General features: G+C 38.6%; 2 protein-coding genes across 12 annotated transcripts in view; one reads left to right on the forward strand and one right to left on the reverse strand.

Moving 5' to 3' along the window:
* Positions 1–15,256, reverse strand: part of LOC129726695 (60S ribosomal protein L36) — a 548,226-nt gene that overhangs the window by 524,222 nt on the left and 8,748 nt on the right. The window lies entirely within an intron of this gene.
* LOC129726683 (uncharacterized) overlaps positions 1–15,256 on the forward strand; it is a 446,412-nt gene that overhangs the window by 356,531 nt on the left and 74,625 nt on the right. For all 11 annotated transcript variants that reach the window (XM_055683651.1, XM_055683660.1, XM_055683658.1 and 8 more), the window contains one exon: positions 14,425–14,687. In XM_055683651.1, coding sequence (XP_055539626.1) covers positions 14,425–14,687 — 263 coding nt within the window. The remainder of the gene's footprint in view (positions 1–14,424; positions 14,688–15,256) is intronic.

Consider the following 15,256-nt stretch of genomic DNA (forward strand, 5'->3'; position numbering starts at 1 on the left):
CTTGGTTACTGATTTAAACAAGGAAAACGACAAAAATTTTAAGCTGTCTTTAGTGCAAAACTTGAATTAACTTTCTATAATTAAAGGTACACTATTCACAAATTGAAAAGTTTGTCGTATAATGGCGAAAAACACAAACTAGATTCATGCCTCAAAAACTAGCAATCAGTCGATGTGTGGTACACAATGAGCTCTCCACTGGGGCATAATGAGCACTCTTACAGAACATATCTTTAAACTGTGTAGAAGTACAACTAATGGGCCAACGTTTGTTGCGAGATGCCGTGATACTTGGCGGCTTGTTTCGTGAACGTCCCGTCGCGCCTTATGGTGGCCAATTCTGCCTGCAGTTTCTTTTTCTTCACCATCACTGTAAACAAGTACTGACTATGGAAACAGACAAACTCACAAGTCTACTGAGATGAATTTCAGGTAAATTTATCTGACAAGGTGTGTTCATTTCACCCTACCTAAAGGTAATCATTTCGCCCCTATTGAATTAGTTAAAGTTAATATGAGATCTTAACACTAATTATAGCTTAAAATCAAAACTTCAATGATGGTGAAATGTGGGGTACGACCCATACGTCATATTGATGTGTCTACATACTTGATTGATTCATTTAAACGACCGTAGAAGCTTATTTTGTAGTGCGCAATAATAATAATTTTTCTAACATCCGGGAACCAAGTTGAATTTTTTCAATATATTTCCATATTTTAAACAGACAAATCATATTTGTTCTACATAAAGAGATACTGTAGTAACTATGGAAGAGTTCCACATGCTATATTGTATTTAAAAATGCGTAGTTTCGCATAAAAGAGGGGTGCCCATTTCTCCTACACAGATTTTAATGCAACATTCGTAGTAAGTTTTGAACGCTTTCACTGCAATTATGTGCACAGAGACAAAGACAGATAAAGAGTGCTGAGACATGAAAACTGCACTTACTCGTCTCTCTGGAAACGAATGTACAGTGCAATCCGAACTGCTCTTACTCGTCTCTTTAGAAGTTAATGTGCAGTCTCCCAACGGCGTGTGCTTTGCACGAAAAAAAACGAGTAACACCCGATCCCTGACTCTCAGGTAGAAAATCTCTCTCTCCTTCGTCTCTTACTCCTTCCAAATATTGGAGACGTGCACCAGAATCTGCGAGACGCACGAAGATTTTTTGCACAGCTCTGAGTAGTTAGACGATCCCTGACTAAGACTCGATGAACTTCCACGCTTTCCACCAGCCACAATGTACTTTATGTTGGTAAAGGCTGGGTTTGATTTAATAATATTACCAAATCTTAGTGAGGCATTCTGATAACGAAGTGGAAGGCTGTTTTCACACTGAAAACTAGACGAGGCCGACAGATTATTGCTATCCGCTGCTACTTAATAAAGACTTTCCCAGTTGCTATCTGCTAGTGCAATAACCGGCTTGAGCAGATACAGGTTCATATATAGCCCAAAGAGTGCGATACACATGCGATCCACTAGATGTTTATCTATTCGTCTCCAGGTCAAATAAATGTTTTATGAAAAGGATATGTTTCCAGGCAACGGTAAGTGCATATAAAGCACAAACAAGGCTAATAATTTATTTTTTCACATTTTCTGTTCATCAGCCAGGATTCTTAGTGTATTTGTTCAAAACATTTTCAAATTTTCGCTGAGAGTTTTGCCTAGCGCCATTACATCGAAATCCCCCTCGATATTTGACAATATTTGAAATGTCAGCCCAGTTAGCGAGCGACATTCGTTAACTGAGCTAGGCCCTCAGCCCAGTTAGCGAACGAACAGTGTATTAGCAATTGAAATTGGACATAATTTTTCATTTTTCATTTTTGCCTTTCTCCTAGAAAGGTATAGCAATCACTTGCAAAACCGAAAGTAAAAAAGTGCTCCAAAGGGCCGAATGGCATATATCCCTCGACTCAGCTCGACGAGCTGAGCATTTTCTGTATGTGTGTGTGTGTGTGTGCAGATTTTTATTCTCACTCACTTTTCTCAGAGATAACTGCACCGATTTTCATGAAATTAATTGCAAATGAAAGGTCTTGTTGTCCCATAAGACCGTATTAAATTTCATTGTAATCGGGTTTTTAGTTTAGAGGTTACGTATCAAAATGTAAAAATTATTAAACATCATTATCTCAAAAACTACACAACCGATTTGAACAAAATTGATTTCAAATGAACGGGCTACCTGAAAAACCCTTAACTTTTGAATTTTATAAATATTGAACATATGGTTCAAAAGTGATGGAAAGAAACGTGTTCTGAAGACTGTCTGATCTCACTCATGTTTCTCAGAGATGGCTCAACCGATTTTCATAAAATCAGTGTTAAACGGAAGGTCTAGTTGCCCCATAAGACCCTATTGATTTGTTTTGCCATCAGACTATTACTTTGCCTGTTATGTTTAAAAATGTGAAAACCAGCTATGAAAAGGAACATATTCCGAAGACTACTTGGACTCACTCACTTTTCTCAGAGATGGCTGACCCGGTTTCCACAAAATTAGTGTCAATTAGTAAGTCTAGATGCCTCATAACACCCTATTGAATTTTTCTGTAATCGGACTGTAACTTCGTCTGTAAAGTACCGAAATGTGAAAATCACGAAACTTCATAATCTCAGAAACTACACAACCGACTTGATCAATATTATTATCAGATGAGCGGGCTAGTTAAGGGTTAACTGATGAAATCTGATTGAACACTTGGTTTCAAAGTTTGGCTGCCCTATACGTTCCCATTTCATTTGATTATAATCGAAATTAAGCCACCGTTATGTATTAAATTGTTAATAAAACAACGAAACTCTATTATCTCAAAGATTACATGACTTATTTGAACATAACTAGTGTCATACGAACGAGTCATCTCTCAAACTTATAAATAACAAACTTCATAACAATTTGATATGTGGCTCAATAGTTATGGAAAGAAAAGAAATTCAAAGACTATTTAAAACTATACCTGCTTTGATCGATATATGTGGCCCAAAATAATCTATATGTGGTATCGTACATCATTGATTCGTTGCGATGTGTTCAAAGTCTGCAAATGCACAACGAATCGGCCATAGGATATGATCAAAGTCAAACGACAAATCGTTTGCAATGATTGGTTTTATCGAAATAACAACATCCTCGACTTTTGGCTTCTGTACATCGCCTTAATTCTGAATATTTTCATATTGAGTGGTATTCGGTCATTTTCAGCAGATTTTCTGGCATCAATCTGACACCGGAAATACCCATATTGGAAGGTATTTAGTTATTCTGGTTGTTTTCCAGAAACTAAAAGTGGTCGTCTTTAAATTCAAAATGGTGTCCAGAATCAATGTTTGGTTTCTATGCATCATCTCGATTACGGAAATATCCATATTGAGTATTATTCGGTCATTTTCGACTGTTTCCTAGAAGTTGCCATTTAGCAATTCAAAATGGTGCCTGAGGTCAATTGTTAGCTCATTGCATCATTCTACTTCCAGAGATACTCATATTGAATAGTATTTGGTTATTTTGGGCTGTTTTTCACAAACCGGAAGTCGCCATCTTGGATTTCAAAATGGTATTTAAGATAATTTCTGGTCTATGGGGGTCATTTTGGTTGAAAAAATACCCATATTGGGTGTTATTCGATCATTTTCGGCTGTTTCCCAGGAACCGCCAACTTAGAATCCAAAATGGGGTCTGTAGTCTATTCCTGCTGCTGTGTATCATTCTAGATCCGGAGATACTCATGTTAGACGGAAATCGGCCATTTTTGGCTGTTTTTCAGAAACCATAAATTGCCATCCTACAATTCACAATGGTGTCTGAGGTCAATTTTTAGCTTCTTGCAACATTCTGGCTCTTGAGATACTCATATTGGGTGGTATTTGGTCACTTTAGGCTGTTTTTCAGAAACCGAAAGTTGTCATTTTGGACTTTAAAATTGCCTGTGAAATCAATTTCTGTCATCTGGGCGTAATTCTGGTTCCGAAAACATTCATAATGAATGCTACTTGGTCATTTCCGGCTGTATGCTAGACACCGGAAGTCACCATCTTAAAATTCAAGATTGTGTCTGTGATCAATATTTAGCTTCTGTGCATCTTTTTGGTTCCGGAGATACTCATATTTAATGGGAATCGCTCGTTTCAGGCTATTTTCCAGAAAAAGGAAGTTGCCATCTTACAATTCAAAATGTTGCTTGAGGTCGATTATGGAACATATTTGTTACCACTCAAAACATTCACCTGCCAAATATGGTTCCATTTAGTTGATTAGTTCGCGAGATGTGCAGAAATTTGTGTTTCCTTTGTATGGAACCCTTCTATTCCAGAAAAGGGAGGGGAGTAGCACCATTATGGACATACTTGTTACCCCTAAAAACACTCACATGCTAAATTTGGTTCCATTTACTCGGTTAGTTCTCGAGATGTGCAAAAAATATGTGTTTCATTTGTATGGCAATCGGGTTATAGAATGGAGCATAGGCAGGCAGAAACACCAAAAGAAGGAGGGGTGTCAATACATTATGGACATATTTTTTACCACTAAAAATATTTACCTGCCAAATTTGGTTCCATTTAGTTGATTAGTTCTAGAGATGTGCAGAAATTTGTGTTTCATTTGTATGGAATCCCTACTTTCCAGAAAAGGGAGGGGCTTTCAACTGTTTTAGACATATTTGCTACCCCTTAAAACATCAACATGCCGAATTCGGTTTCATTTACTTGGTTTGTTCTTGATTTGCTCAGAAATTTAGGTTCATTTATATGGGACCCCACCATTCCAGAAGACGGAGGGGTCTCAAACTATCATATATTCAATATTTTAGAACCTAAAGAATGAAAATACATTTATTGGATTGAAGCGTTCTTGTAAATTTATTTTTACAAATAAAGGTTTGAATGATGAAGGCTGGGTCGGACCGCTAGGAGGATTAATTCAGGTTTTAGTTTGTAGATTTCCATTTTACATCCCTATGTAAATAAACTACCTGAGTTCTAGCGTTTAGCTAATTTATTTCTAATAGTAACATTTGGGTATTTAAATTTTTGTTCGTCATTTCGATCGGATTTTCAATTTAACTGGTTGGACAATTAAAAAAATTTTAGAAGTAAAATTGGAAACAGATTTAAAGTAGAATACTTCTCTTAGGAAGTTCGGCTACATAGGGATGTAAAATGAAAATCTAAAACCGAAAAAAGTAAAAAATATGTCCAATTTCAAATGCTATTAAATCGGTTAGTATTCGATGAATTTCCTTCGTTCTTGCGGCAATAGATTTGAAAATCTTCTAAGATTCTTCCCAAATGCAGATAATTGTAATTTCATTATTCAAAATATTGTACTATTGAAAATAGTCAAGACTTGTCAAAACGAAAAATTCGGCCTCTGATTGGTCGTTATATCATTGCTTCCCAAACACGGTCGACAGAATCATAGACCTTGCCATGTGAAATGTGCAATTTGGCCTATATAATAGCCTGTTTCACTCGAAGCCGCTCATTATTATTCTAGACTGCAACAGGAGCAGTCCTCCCTTAGCAGTAGCAGTGGATACAGCAGCAGCAGCAGTGCAGCGGTTAACGGCCACAGCTGTGATATGGCAACGGATAGCGGAGCGCGTCTCAGCATCGATAGCAGGACCAGGTGATGCAGGGCAGCGGATACCTATGGCAACGGAAGTCCACTACTGTGGCAACGGGGATAGCGCAGCGGTTGACGTTGGTCTCAGCATCAATTTAAGTCGGGCCAGCTGATGTAGTGTGTCATTTCAGGGAAATGCTGTCTCTGAGCGATAGCAGGCACACTAGCAAATGCATCCAATGAAAAGAACGTTCTGGAAAGCTTTTAAGTGTTTATTTTCCCCCAAGGAATACTTTATTCGCACTGCCAGTGATAACGCAAAGATGTGATCGGCATCTTATCAAACATTGAATTAAACAACAAATTGTCCTTTTCACGATGAAATATAAACTTAATTGAAGAGTTAATATTTCTCTCGAATCAATTTAAAATTTCAAGAAATTTGGAACAGATATATATTTGGCTTCATCTCCGTATCTCAGAACGTACTGGATTATCTATTCCTTCAGTCATGAGCACAACATCCGAAAAGCTTTCGTTATCAGCATAAAAATTAATTTTTCGCATAATCAAAATTCAAGAATTATCAGGTCCAAATCATGACAAGCAACTATATTATTGAGAATGGTCAATCCTTTTTGAAGCGCGAAATCTGACTGATCTGATTAGTCGTTATTATGATTGCCATTTTAAATTTGCTATTTGTCTGTATAAGAGTAAGGATGGGAATTATCGACTGAAACGGCTTTCGATTGTTATCGATGATTTCCTACTACTATCGATAGGTTTTTCATCCCTATATAAGAGCCTGTTTCAGTCGTAGCCGCTCATAATAGTTCTAGACAACGACAACAGCAGTCTTCCCTTAGCAGCAGCAGTAGCAGTGCAGTGGATACCAGGCAGATAGCGGCCACAGCTGTGGCATAGCAATAGGGGGTAGGCGAAAAGGCTCTTTTGCAAGAGCGGCTCTGAACCACTCACTCACCACCACTTCCAAACCGACTCATATGAACGGCTCATGGTTCACAATGTTTCACGAGCGTTGACAGTTCGTGTTGTCTCGGTAAACTTCGGGTTCGCGCCAACCCATCAGTTCTAGTGCGCTCAAAGTACCGTGGCTCTTTTTCGTGAGCCGTTCGTTCTTTTGCTCTTCTCTAAGAACCGGTTCATATGAACGGCTCGTGAGCCGTTCGCCCATTCCTAATGGATAGTCACTAGTTGCAGCCTATCTCAGCATCGATACCAGCTGGGCCAGCTGATGCAGGGACAGCGGATTCCAATAGCAGCGTATAGCGGCCAAAACATTGGCATGGCTACGGATAGCGTAGCAGTTGCAGCGGGTTTAGCATCGATAGCAGCTGATGCAGTGAGGTACTTTAGTGAAATGCAGTCTCTGTGCGATAGCGGGCACTAGTAAAAGCATTCAATGAAAAGTTGACTCATTTTGACAACACATGAGACGTCTAGTTTTGAGTGTTAAATCAGCTTTTCACTGTTTATTTTATCACAACGAATACTTTATTCGCACTGTCAGTGATAACGCCAAGATGTGATCGGTATCTTGTCCGATATTGAATTGAACAACAAATTGAAAAATGACTGACACGCAAGCAGCCGGGTTTTCTTTCTTGTAAAAGTATTCTACTTCATCCTTGCGGTCGTGGCTTTGCACACAACCCTCCTGTGATTTTTTTTTATTTCGAAGTAAAATTGTTTCTAACATGAACATGTGCAATAACACATAATAATCTAAACATATAAAAATGCAACTCTGTCTGTCTGTTTGTCTGATCCATATTGGCTTGGAAACTACTGAGCCGATCGGCGTAAAATTTTGTATATATGGGTTTTAGGGGCCAGTAAAGGGGACTAAGATAGTTCCAGACCCCTCCCTCTTCTCGAAGGGAGGGGTCCCATACAAATAAAACACGGATTTGTGCACATCTCGAAAACTAACTAAGCAAATGTAACCAAATTTGGCATGTGGATGTTTTAGGGGTAACCAATATATCCATATTAGTTTAACACCTCCTTCTCTTCTATAAAGGAGGGGTCGTATACAAATGAAACACAAATTTCTGCACATCTCGAGAACTAACCAAATAAATGGAACCAAATTTGATATGTTGAGGTTTTTGAAAGAAAAATTTTCATGGTGGTTTGGCACCCCTCCCTCTTCTGGAAGAGAGGGCTCATACAAATGAAACTCAAATTTCTTCACTACTCAAGAACTAATCAAGTAAATGGAACCAAATTTGGCATGTGGAGGTTTTTGGGGGCAAAAAATATTTTTTGATTTTTAGTGGCAATGAACGACCGGAAAAAAATCGGCAGTCGCTGTATGCTTCTGATGCGTATATTCTGTTAGGGGAAAGGGTGATAAAATGGACACCCTAAGCCATTTCCCAATTTCCTCCACAGTTCAACACTATAATTATGAGTCGATAGCGCACATTAACTGAGCCACTAATGGTTAATACAAAAAATAAGAAAAAGTACTCAAATATAGTATTTTTCGTAGTTTTCATGAGCATTTTCGAAAGCAGTTTTTTGGGGGTAAAATGGACACGTGTGGGTAAAATGAACATGAGGAGGTGGTAATATGAAAACCTTGGGCGTGAACCTTAATTCATAGGGCGTGAACCCTAATTCATCCCTTCACAGATAGGAAAATGTTGTTCCATAGCACGTGATACACTTATGCATTCACCAACAGTTCAATTTTCACCGTTTGTCGTAGAATTAATAACAATATATGACCATATCCGCAAGAAACTGAGAAATGGCGGAAGCTTTTTTCACGGACATTCCACATTCAACGGTACGTTTAGCAGCGGTCATCTGTTCATCTGTCCGAGTTTACCTTTGCGTTTTTCTGATATAAACACGAAGCATCTAGATTTTTCAATGGAAATTAACACAATTTTTTCCTCATCACCATGGGCTGTCCATTTTACCCGCACATACATATTATTGAAAATACCTAAAAATATCGAGAAAATCATTTAAACAATTACTAACCTTTGATGATTTCTAGTCTGAGCATAGATATTTGCAGGAAAATCGTTATTGAATACTGTTTTGCACTAGAAAAAACCTTATTTTTTGTAAGCCAAAAATAACATCACCACCACGAATGTACACGTGTTTTTTTGTTTTTGTTTATTATTTTGACTGTTTGACTGTCTCATGTTGCATACTTTGTCTCAAATAACTTCTAGTGCCTCTAAGATAAGGTGCCAAAGAAGTTTGTACTATTTTTCAATGTAATAGTCGAGATTTAAACGGGTGTCCGTTTCACCACCTCTGTTCATTTTACCCACAATTCCCCTACAGCATTTTAGGACAAAAAGTACGGCCGTAAAAATACTGGTGAGTCCTGCGCTGCTAAGGCAACTCGCTCTGCCGCAGGTTAAAGTACAGCTCTACCCAAGGCTGTACATTAATCTACGGCAAGGCGAGTCTATCGCAGCGTACGACTGGCTGTCCGAACATTTAGAACTGCGATCAATGACTGGTTTTCAGTTGCTGTATCGAATTATTTGTTATGTGCAAAGAGCAACCATGGGATCGGTGCGCTGCTTACAGATGCTACACACTATCTTTTGGTGGCTGGAGACGCTTGTAAAAAAGTAAGGTGTTGAAACTGTTTGATTAATTCTTCATACATCTCGCAAAGCATCGATGGAAATCAAAGCATCGCGTTTAGACATGAGTAGTGTAGTTACATCTGCTAACACTTTATGCTATGCACTTTATGTTGCGTTGCTCGCGTCGCGGTGGTGGTGAATTTTGTCCGAAGCTGATTTAGATTTTCGCATCGCTAAATACAGGTCGGACTCGATTATATAAAGTCTCCGATTTTTTCCACTATATATAATCGAATCTATACCTATAAAAATGCAGTTCGGTCTGTCTGTCTGTCTGATCCATATAGGCTCGGAAACTACCGAACCGATCGACGTGAAAATTTCTAAAAGGTTTCTATAATGGTTTGAGACCCCTCCCTCTTCTGGAAAGGAGGGGTCCCATACAAACGAAACACAAATTTCTGCACATCTAAAAAACTAACCAAGCAAATGGTACCAAATTTGGCATGTTGATGTTTTTAGGAGTAACAAATATGTCTATATTGGTTCGACACCAAAAATAGAACCAAATTTGGTAGGTGGATGTTTTTAAAGGTAACAAATATGTCCATATTGGTTCGACTCCCTTCCATACCACTGGAACACAAATTTCTGCTCATCTCGAGAACTAACCAAATAAATGGAACCAAATTTGGCAGGTGAATGCTTTTAGAGGTAACAAATATATCCATAATGGTTTTGCACCCCTCCCTCTTTTATAAGGAAGGGGTCCCATACAAATAAAACTCGAATTTCGCACAGCTCGAGAACCAATCAAGCAAATATGACCAAATTTGGCAAGTGAATGTTATTAGGTGCATGGGCGCCGACTTCATTCAATTATTGGGGGGGGGGGGGGGTGGGGCAAAGAGCCTCGAAAAAATCTGATTTATCTGATTCTAAAAATATATTGCTTAAAAGTTTTGCGTGATTGGAATGGCAGTTCATAGACCACAATTATGCAAAATGGCCTGAGGTTTGTGAAGTTTAAAAATAACAAACAAAACTATCAGGAAAATGAAAAAAGAAACGCCAATATTCTAGAATTATTGAGGGGGCGAAATCATGCGTTGTCCCTCTGGAAAAATATTGGGGGGGGGGCAAAAAGTGCCTTGCCCCCCTGAAGTTGGCGCCTATAATTAGGTGTAACAAAAATGTTTATAATGTTTCGACACACTTCCTTCTTCTGGCATGTCTCCAAATACCATTTCGAAATCTAAGATAGCGACTTCCGGTTTTTGAAAAACAGAGGCAAATGACCAAATACCACCCAATATGGGTATTTCCGGAATTGTTATGATGCACTGAAGCCACAAATCGACCTCAGACAACATTTCGAATTGTAAGATGGCGACTTCCGGTGTCTGGAAAACAGCCGAAAATGACCAAATACCACCCAATATGAGTGTTTCTTCAACCAGATTGACGCTCAGAAGCCAAAAATTGTCTCCTAATGCTATTTCGAAATCCAAGATGGCGGCTCACGGTTTCTGAAAAACAGAGGCAAATGACCAAAGACCACCCAATATAGGTATTTCCGGGATTGTTATGATGCACTGAAGCCACAAATCGACCTAAGATAACATTTTGAATTGTGAGATGGCGGCTTCCGGTGTCTGGAAAACAGCCAAAAATGACAAAATACCACCCTATATGAGTGTTTCTTTAACCAGAATAACGCTCAAGGGTCAGAAATTGTCTCCAAATGCTATTTTGAAATCCAAGATGGCGACTTCCGGTTTCTGAAAAATAGCCAGAAGTGACCAAATACCACTCAATATGTGTATCACCGGATCCAGAATGATGCAAGGAGCTAAAAATTGACCGCAGACAACAGTTTGAATTGTAAAATGACACTTCTGGAAAACAGCCGAAAATAACCGAATACTACTACATATGGATATTTCCGTAATCGAAATGATGTATAGAAGCCAAGCATTGACCCTGGACACCATTTTGAATTCGAAGATGACCACTTTCAGTTTCTAGAAAGCAGCGAAAGTAACTAAAATGCATTCAATTTATTTCCGGAATAGAGGTGATGTACAAAAGCCAAAAGTCGAGGAGGTTGTCATTCGCATAAAACCAATCATTTCAAACGATATAAACAAATCGCAAGGAATCAATGAATTTGAAATGTTTAAAATTATTAAATTAAACACTAAAATAGGCGGGACGAAGTTTGCCGGGTCAGCTAGTTTTATATATAATCGAATCAGAGAAAAAAATGTTTTTTACTCATTTTACATGAATGGTGCCAAAAAACAATACTTTTTTATTCCTTTTTTCCTGTGTGGGCTCATCACCCAAGTAACAGAACTGGTTATATCAAAGTTTTATAGCGCTGTTTTGGCTATTTTGAGCGCTATAAAACTTTGATAAAACCAATATTGTTACTAGGGCACTGCGACCAGAGATTAGATCTATTGTGATATTACTCAAGTGTTTTCTGTACTCCGCACTTCATATTATTGGCAGTATCAAGTATTTCCGTTTCAAGCTTACTACTCTACTATACCGAGCCTCTGTCCCTCCTAACAATATCGCCAAGTTACAATTCCCTGGAGGACTTTTCATACGTTACTCACACCAGTTTTATTATAACAGGGACTTATTTTTGTTTGAAAGAGAGTCAACAGAGGTACTGTAGAATTCAGATTGAAGGAAAGGTACTTGGTGGGAAGCCTGAGAATAAACCCATGCTAAAGTCCTTCGGCAACCAAATGGCCTGATTCTACTAAGATTCGAACCCACGACCATCCGCTTATAAAGGCGGACTCTGTAACCTTGCGGCTACCGAGCTCCTCTTTCGTTCCCTTTTTGTTCCCTAGCTTGTAATGCATATTTACAAGCAATGAATTCGATCCAAAATACTTCAATGCATGGTTGAATGTTTTGTTAACAACTGCCGCAAATCTGGTTGAATTACAATTAACTAAAACTTTGACTTAATCTCACCCCCTCTATGGGTTAACATTGTGCCAAAAACAAAATGTTGAGTTTATTACCTGAAAAATGAGTTCACATACATAATTCACATGAAGAACATTTTAAAATAGTAAGTATAGGAAAGACCATAAACAACGTGGACTATTGAGGAGCTGGAGGCGGTTGACCAGAAACTACGTTTTATACGAATTATAAAAAAATGTAAGATTGAATCAATTTGATACCTGGAATAACCAATAATGAGAACGTGGCTTATAGATAGCCTTTATACACATAGTGGCGTCTCCAGGTTTCTTAGAAAGGGAAAACGTTAGGACATAAAACCTCAAATGACTTGCCTTTTCAGTTAATATTTGTCATTGACCACTTTATATTTCATTGGTGAACTCAAAGCCGCTGGACACGTACCCACAACCCTCCTTCCTCGCTTTAAATACCTATAAGTAATATCAGTCATTGTAATTTTCCGTATAACAGTTGTGAGCTTACAGTTTTCAAGCTTTAAGTCATTATTTCAAATAGCTAAATAGCTTAAAAACATACCCTATGTAAACAATGCAAGTGTTTTGGTGTATACTGATATACTTTCATCGTGAATATGAATTCCGCACACTGCATCGTTCATTATATCTTGGGACAAAGTCACCCCAGAATAGCTCGAAAAGTGTACATTTTGCAAAACCATTATTTTCTAAATCAAGATAGGTTCAATACATAATATTTCCTAAACACATTGGAGGCGACATCCTAACGTACCAACTGAGCAGTAAGTTGATGTAATTTCTTGATTGGGTTGGTTTGCACGGGACATTTTTTAGTAACGTGATTTGCGCAGTTCACTTATATTATCTATATTCCATTTCGAGTAGTGGATAAATAAGTCGTGTTTCATATAGTATTGTGTTCTAGAAATCTCAAGTAATTTCACATACAAACATTTCCCGTTTTGGCTCAATCTTACCCCCAAGGCTTAATCTCACCCCGGCAGACGGTATTTTCAACCCATTTTTTCAAAATAAAACTGCAATTTTATTTAAAATAAAAGCGAGAGCTTTGTTGTGCACTTATACTCAAGTTTAGGTCAGAATCGATTATATACCGACTCGATTTTATGATTCGATTTATAAAATTCAGGTTCGAGATAAACAAGAGGATTTTTTTAACTTCAAATATGACTCATCTATAGTAGAAATGACGTAAGGGATATTTTCTAAACTATCTTGCCTCTGTCCCTCCACCATTCTAATATTACTAGGAATTTGGAGCCTCTGGACCAAACTGACAAGTTTAAAAAAAAAACATTATAATTCGTAACAAGAAACTATAAAAAAAGAATTTTATTTATAACACCTAGAAGAGGAAAAGTTTGCAGAGAATCGATAAAATAGATTTGTAACTGCTGCCTTCAGAGATATGGAAAACGTAAAATGTGGGAAGATTACTATAAAGTTTTATCTGTAACTCAGATGGGTAAAACTTTATTTTTTGTAAGTTTTGTCCCGAATGCATACAGACGTAAAATAAAATATGAAAATGGAATCAAAGAACGTCTTAAAAACTTATTTCAAAATGCCATTCTTTGATTTCACAGTGGAAGACGTTTCAATTTTCATTTACAGCGAAATAAGATTGTCGAATCAATACCCAATGGTCAGTTAGCTAACAGAAAATAATTGGTATTTCGAAATAGACCCAATAATTTACGACAACAGAAAAAAAGCACAGTTGATATTTCACTCGACGCCCATATAAATTCAATCCCATCCTTTCTTATTCTCACTAAATAAACTGGAGGGACTGTTAAAGATCTTTATCAAGAGATACGAAGTGAGCTACGAACATTCCAGGAAATTTCTTCCATAGCATCACGCTCCACTGCACCTAGCTGCAAACGTTGGCTGTCGATGCTCGGATTCCAAAGGGCAGGGTGGCGAACGCGCAAAAATTCGACGGACTTTCTTTCACCATCGTCGTCGGTTTGCATGCAGTGAACAGAGAATAAAATGCAGAGGCATTTCTTTTCGCACCCCGGTTGAATTTGCTTTGCAGTTGACGAGCATTAAGTGGCAAACCTGGTATGGACTTGCGGGTTTTTGTGTCCTTTTGGCTTTCGGTTCTGCATTGCTAAAATAATTGTGCAATTGTACGAGTTACGCTCTGTTTAAATTTATGACCACCGTTTTAACAATCCTGTTCTTTTTAACGGTTCATTTGCGGTTACTTAGGCACTCATCAATTTCCAAACCGTCTTATTTTATTCCCAGATGGACCCGGCCAATCCGAACTCGGCCATAATATCAACATGTTCGACGATATCCACCGGCAGCCATGCCACCAGTACGACTCTCGCCGGCATCGGCGGTGCCACCTCGGGAGTGGTCGCCGAGAATCAATCCACACTGCTCAGCCCATCGCTGCTTTCACCAGGGACCAACACTGCGACGGCATCGATTGCCACATCCCGCGATGACGAGGACGACTCGAGTAATCAAGTGTCTTCCGCTGGCAGCAAAAGCTCCGGACAACGGTAAGTGCGAGCGGCTTTCGCATCCCTCCTAACCCCTACCTTATTTTTCCAACACAACACCCCTCTTACTTGACCATACCTACCCAGACCGCATCGGTTCAAAGACCTTCGCGAAGTGAATTAACCGCGATTCTAATCTCGCCTCTCGCCTTTCCTGCGGTTTTATCCTTTCGTAATTTCGTTGACGGTCTTTTTGGGTGGGCGACAATTAATTAATATTAACAACAACCATAATTTGACAGAGACTTATCGGTGTCACTTAGTTTAGCGAACACCGGCGCGAAAAAAAACCTGCAAGTCACTGCCACGAATAACCCCAAATTCAGTCATCTGGCAAAGGTCGGCAGTGAAAATTGTCCATAGATAGACTGGACTGGAATGATGGATGCTTCGCCGGGACTCATTTGCTCCTATAACATCACACGCCAACACGATGGATGAGACCCACGGTGACAGCAAAAAATGTAGGGATTATACCACGAGAAAAAAAATCACCAACTGAAGGGATGGACCGAATTATTACCGACAAAATTTCGGATTATGAGACAAGAAAAGACGGTTTCGAAACT

This window comes from Wyeomyia smithii, chromosome 3 (genome assembly GCF_029784165.1).
Source record: "Wyeomyia smithii strain HCP4-BCI-WySm-NY-G18 chromosome 3, ASM2978416v1, whole genome shotgun sequence".
Taxonomy (NCBI): domain Eukaryota; kingdom Metazoa; phylum Arthropoda; class Insecta; order Diptera; family Culicidae; genus Wyeomyia; species Wyeomyia smithii.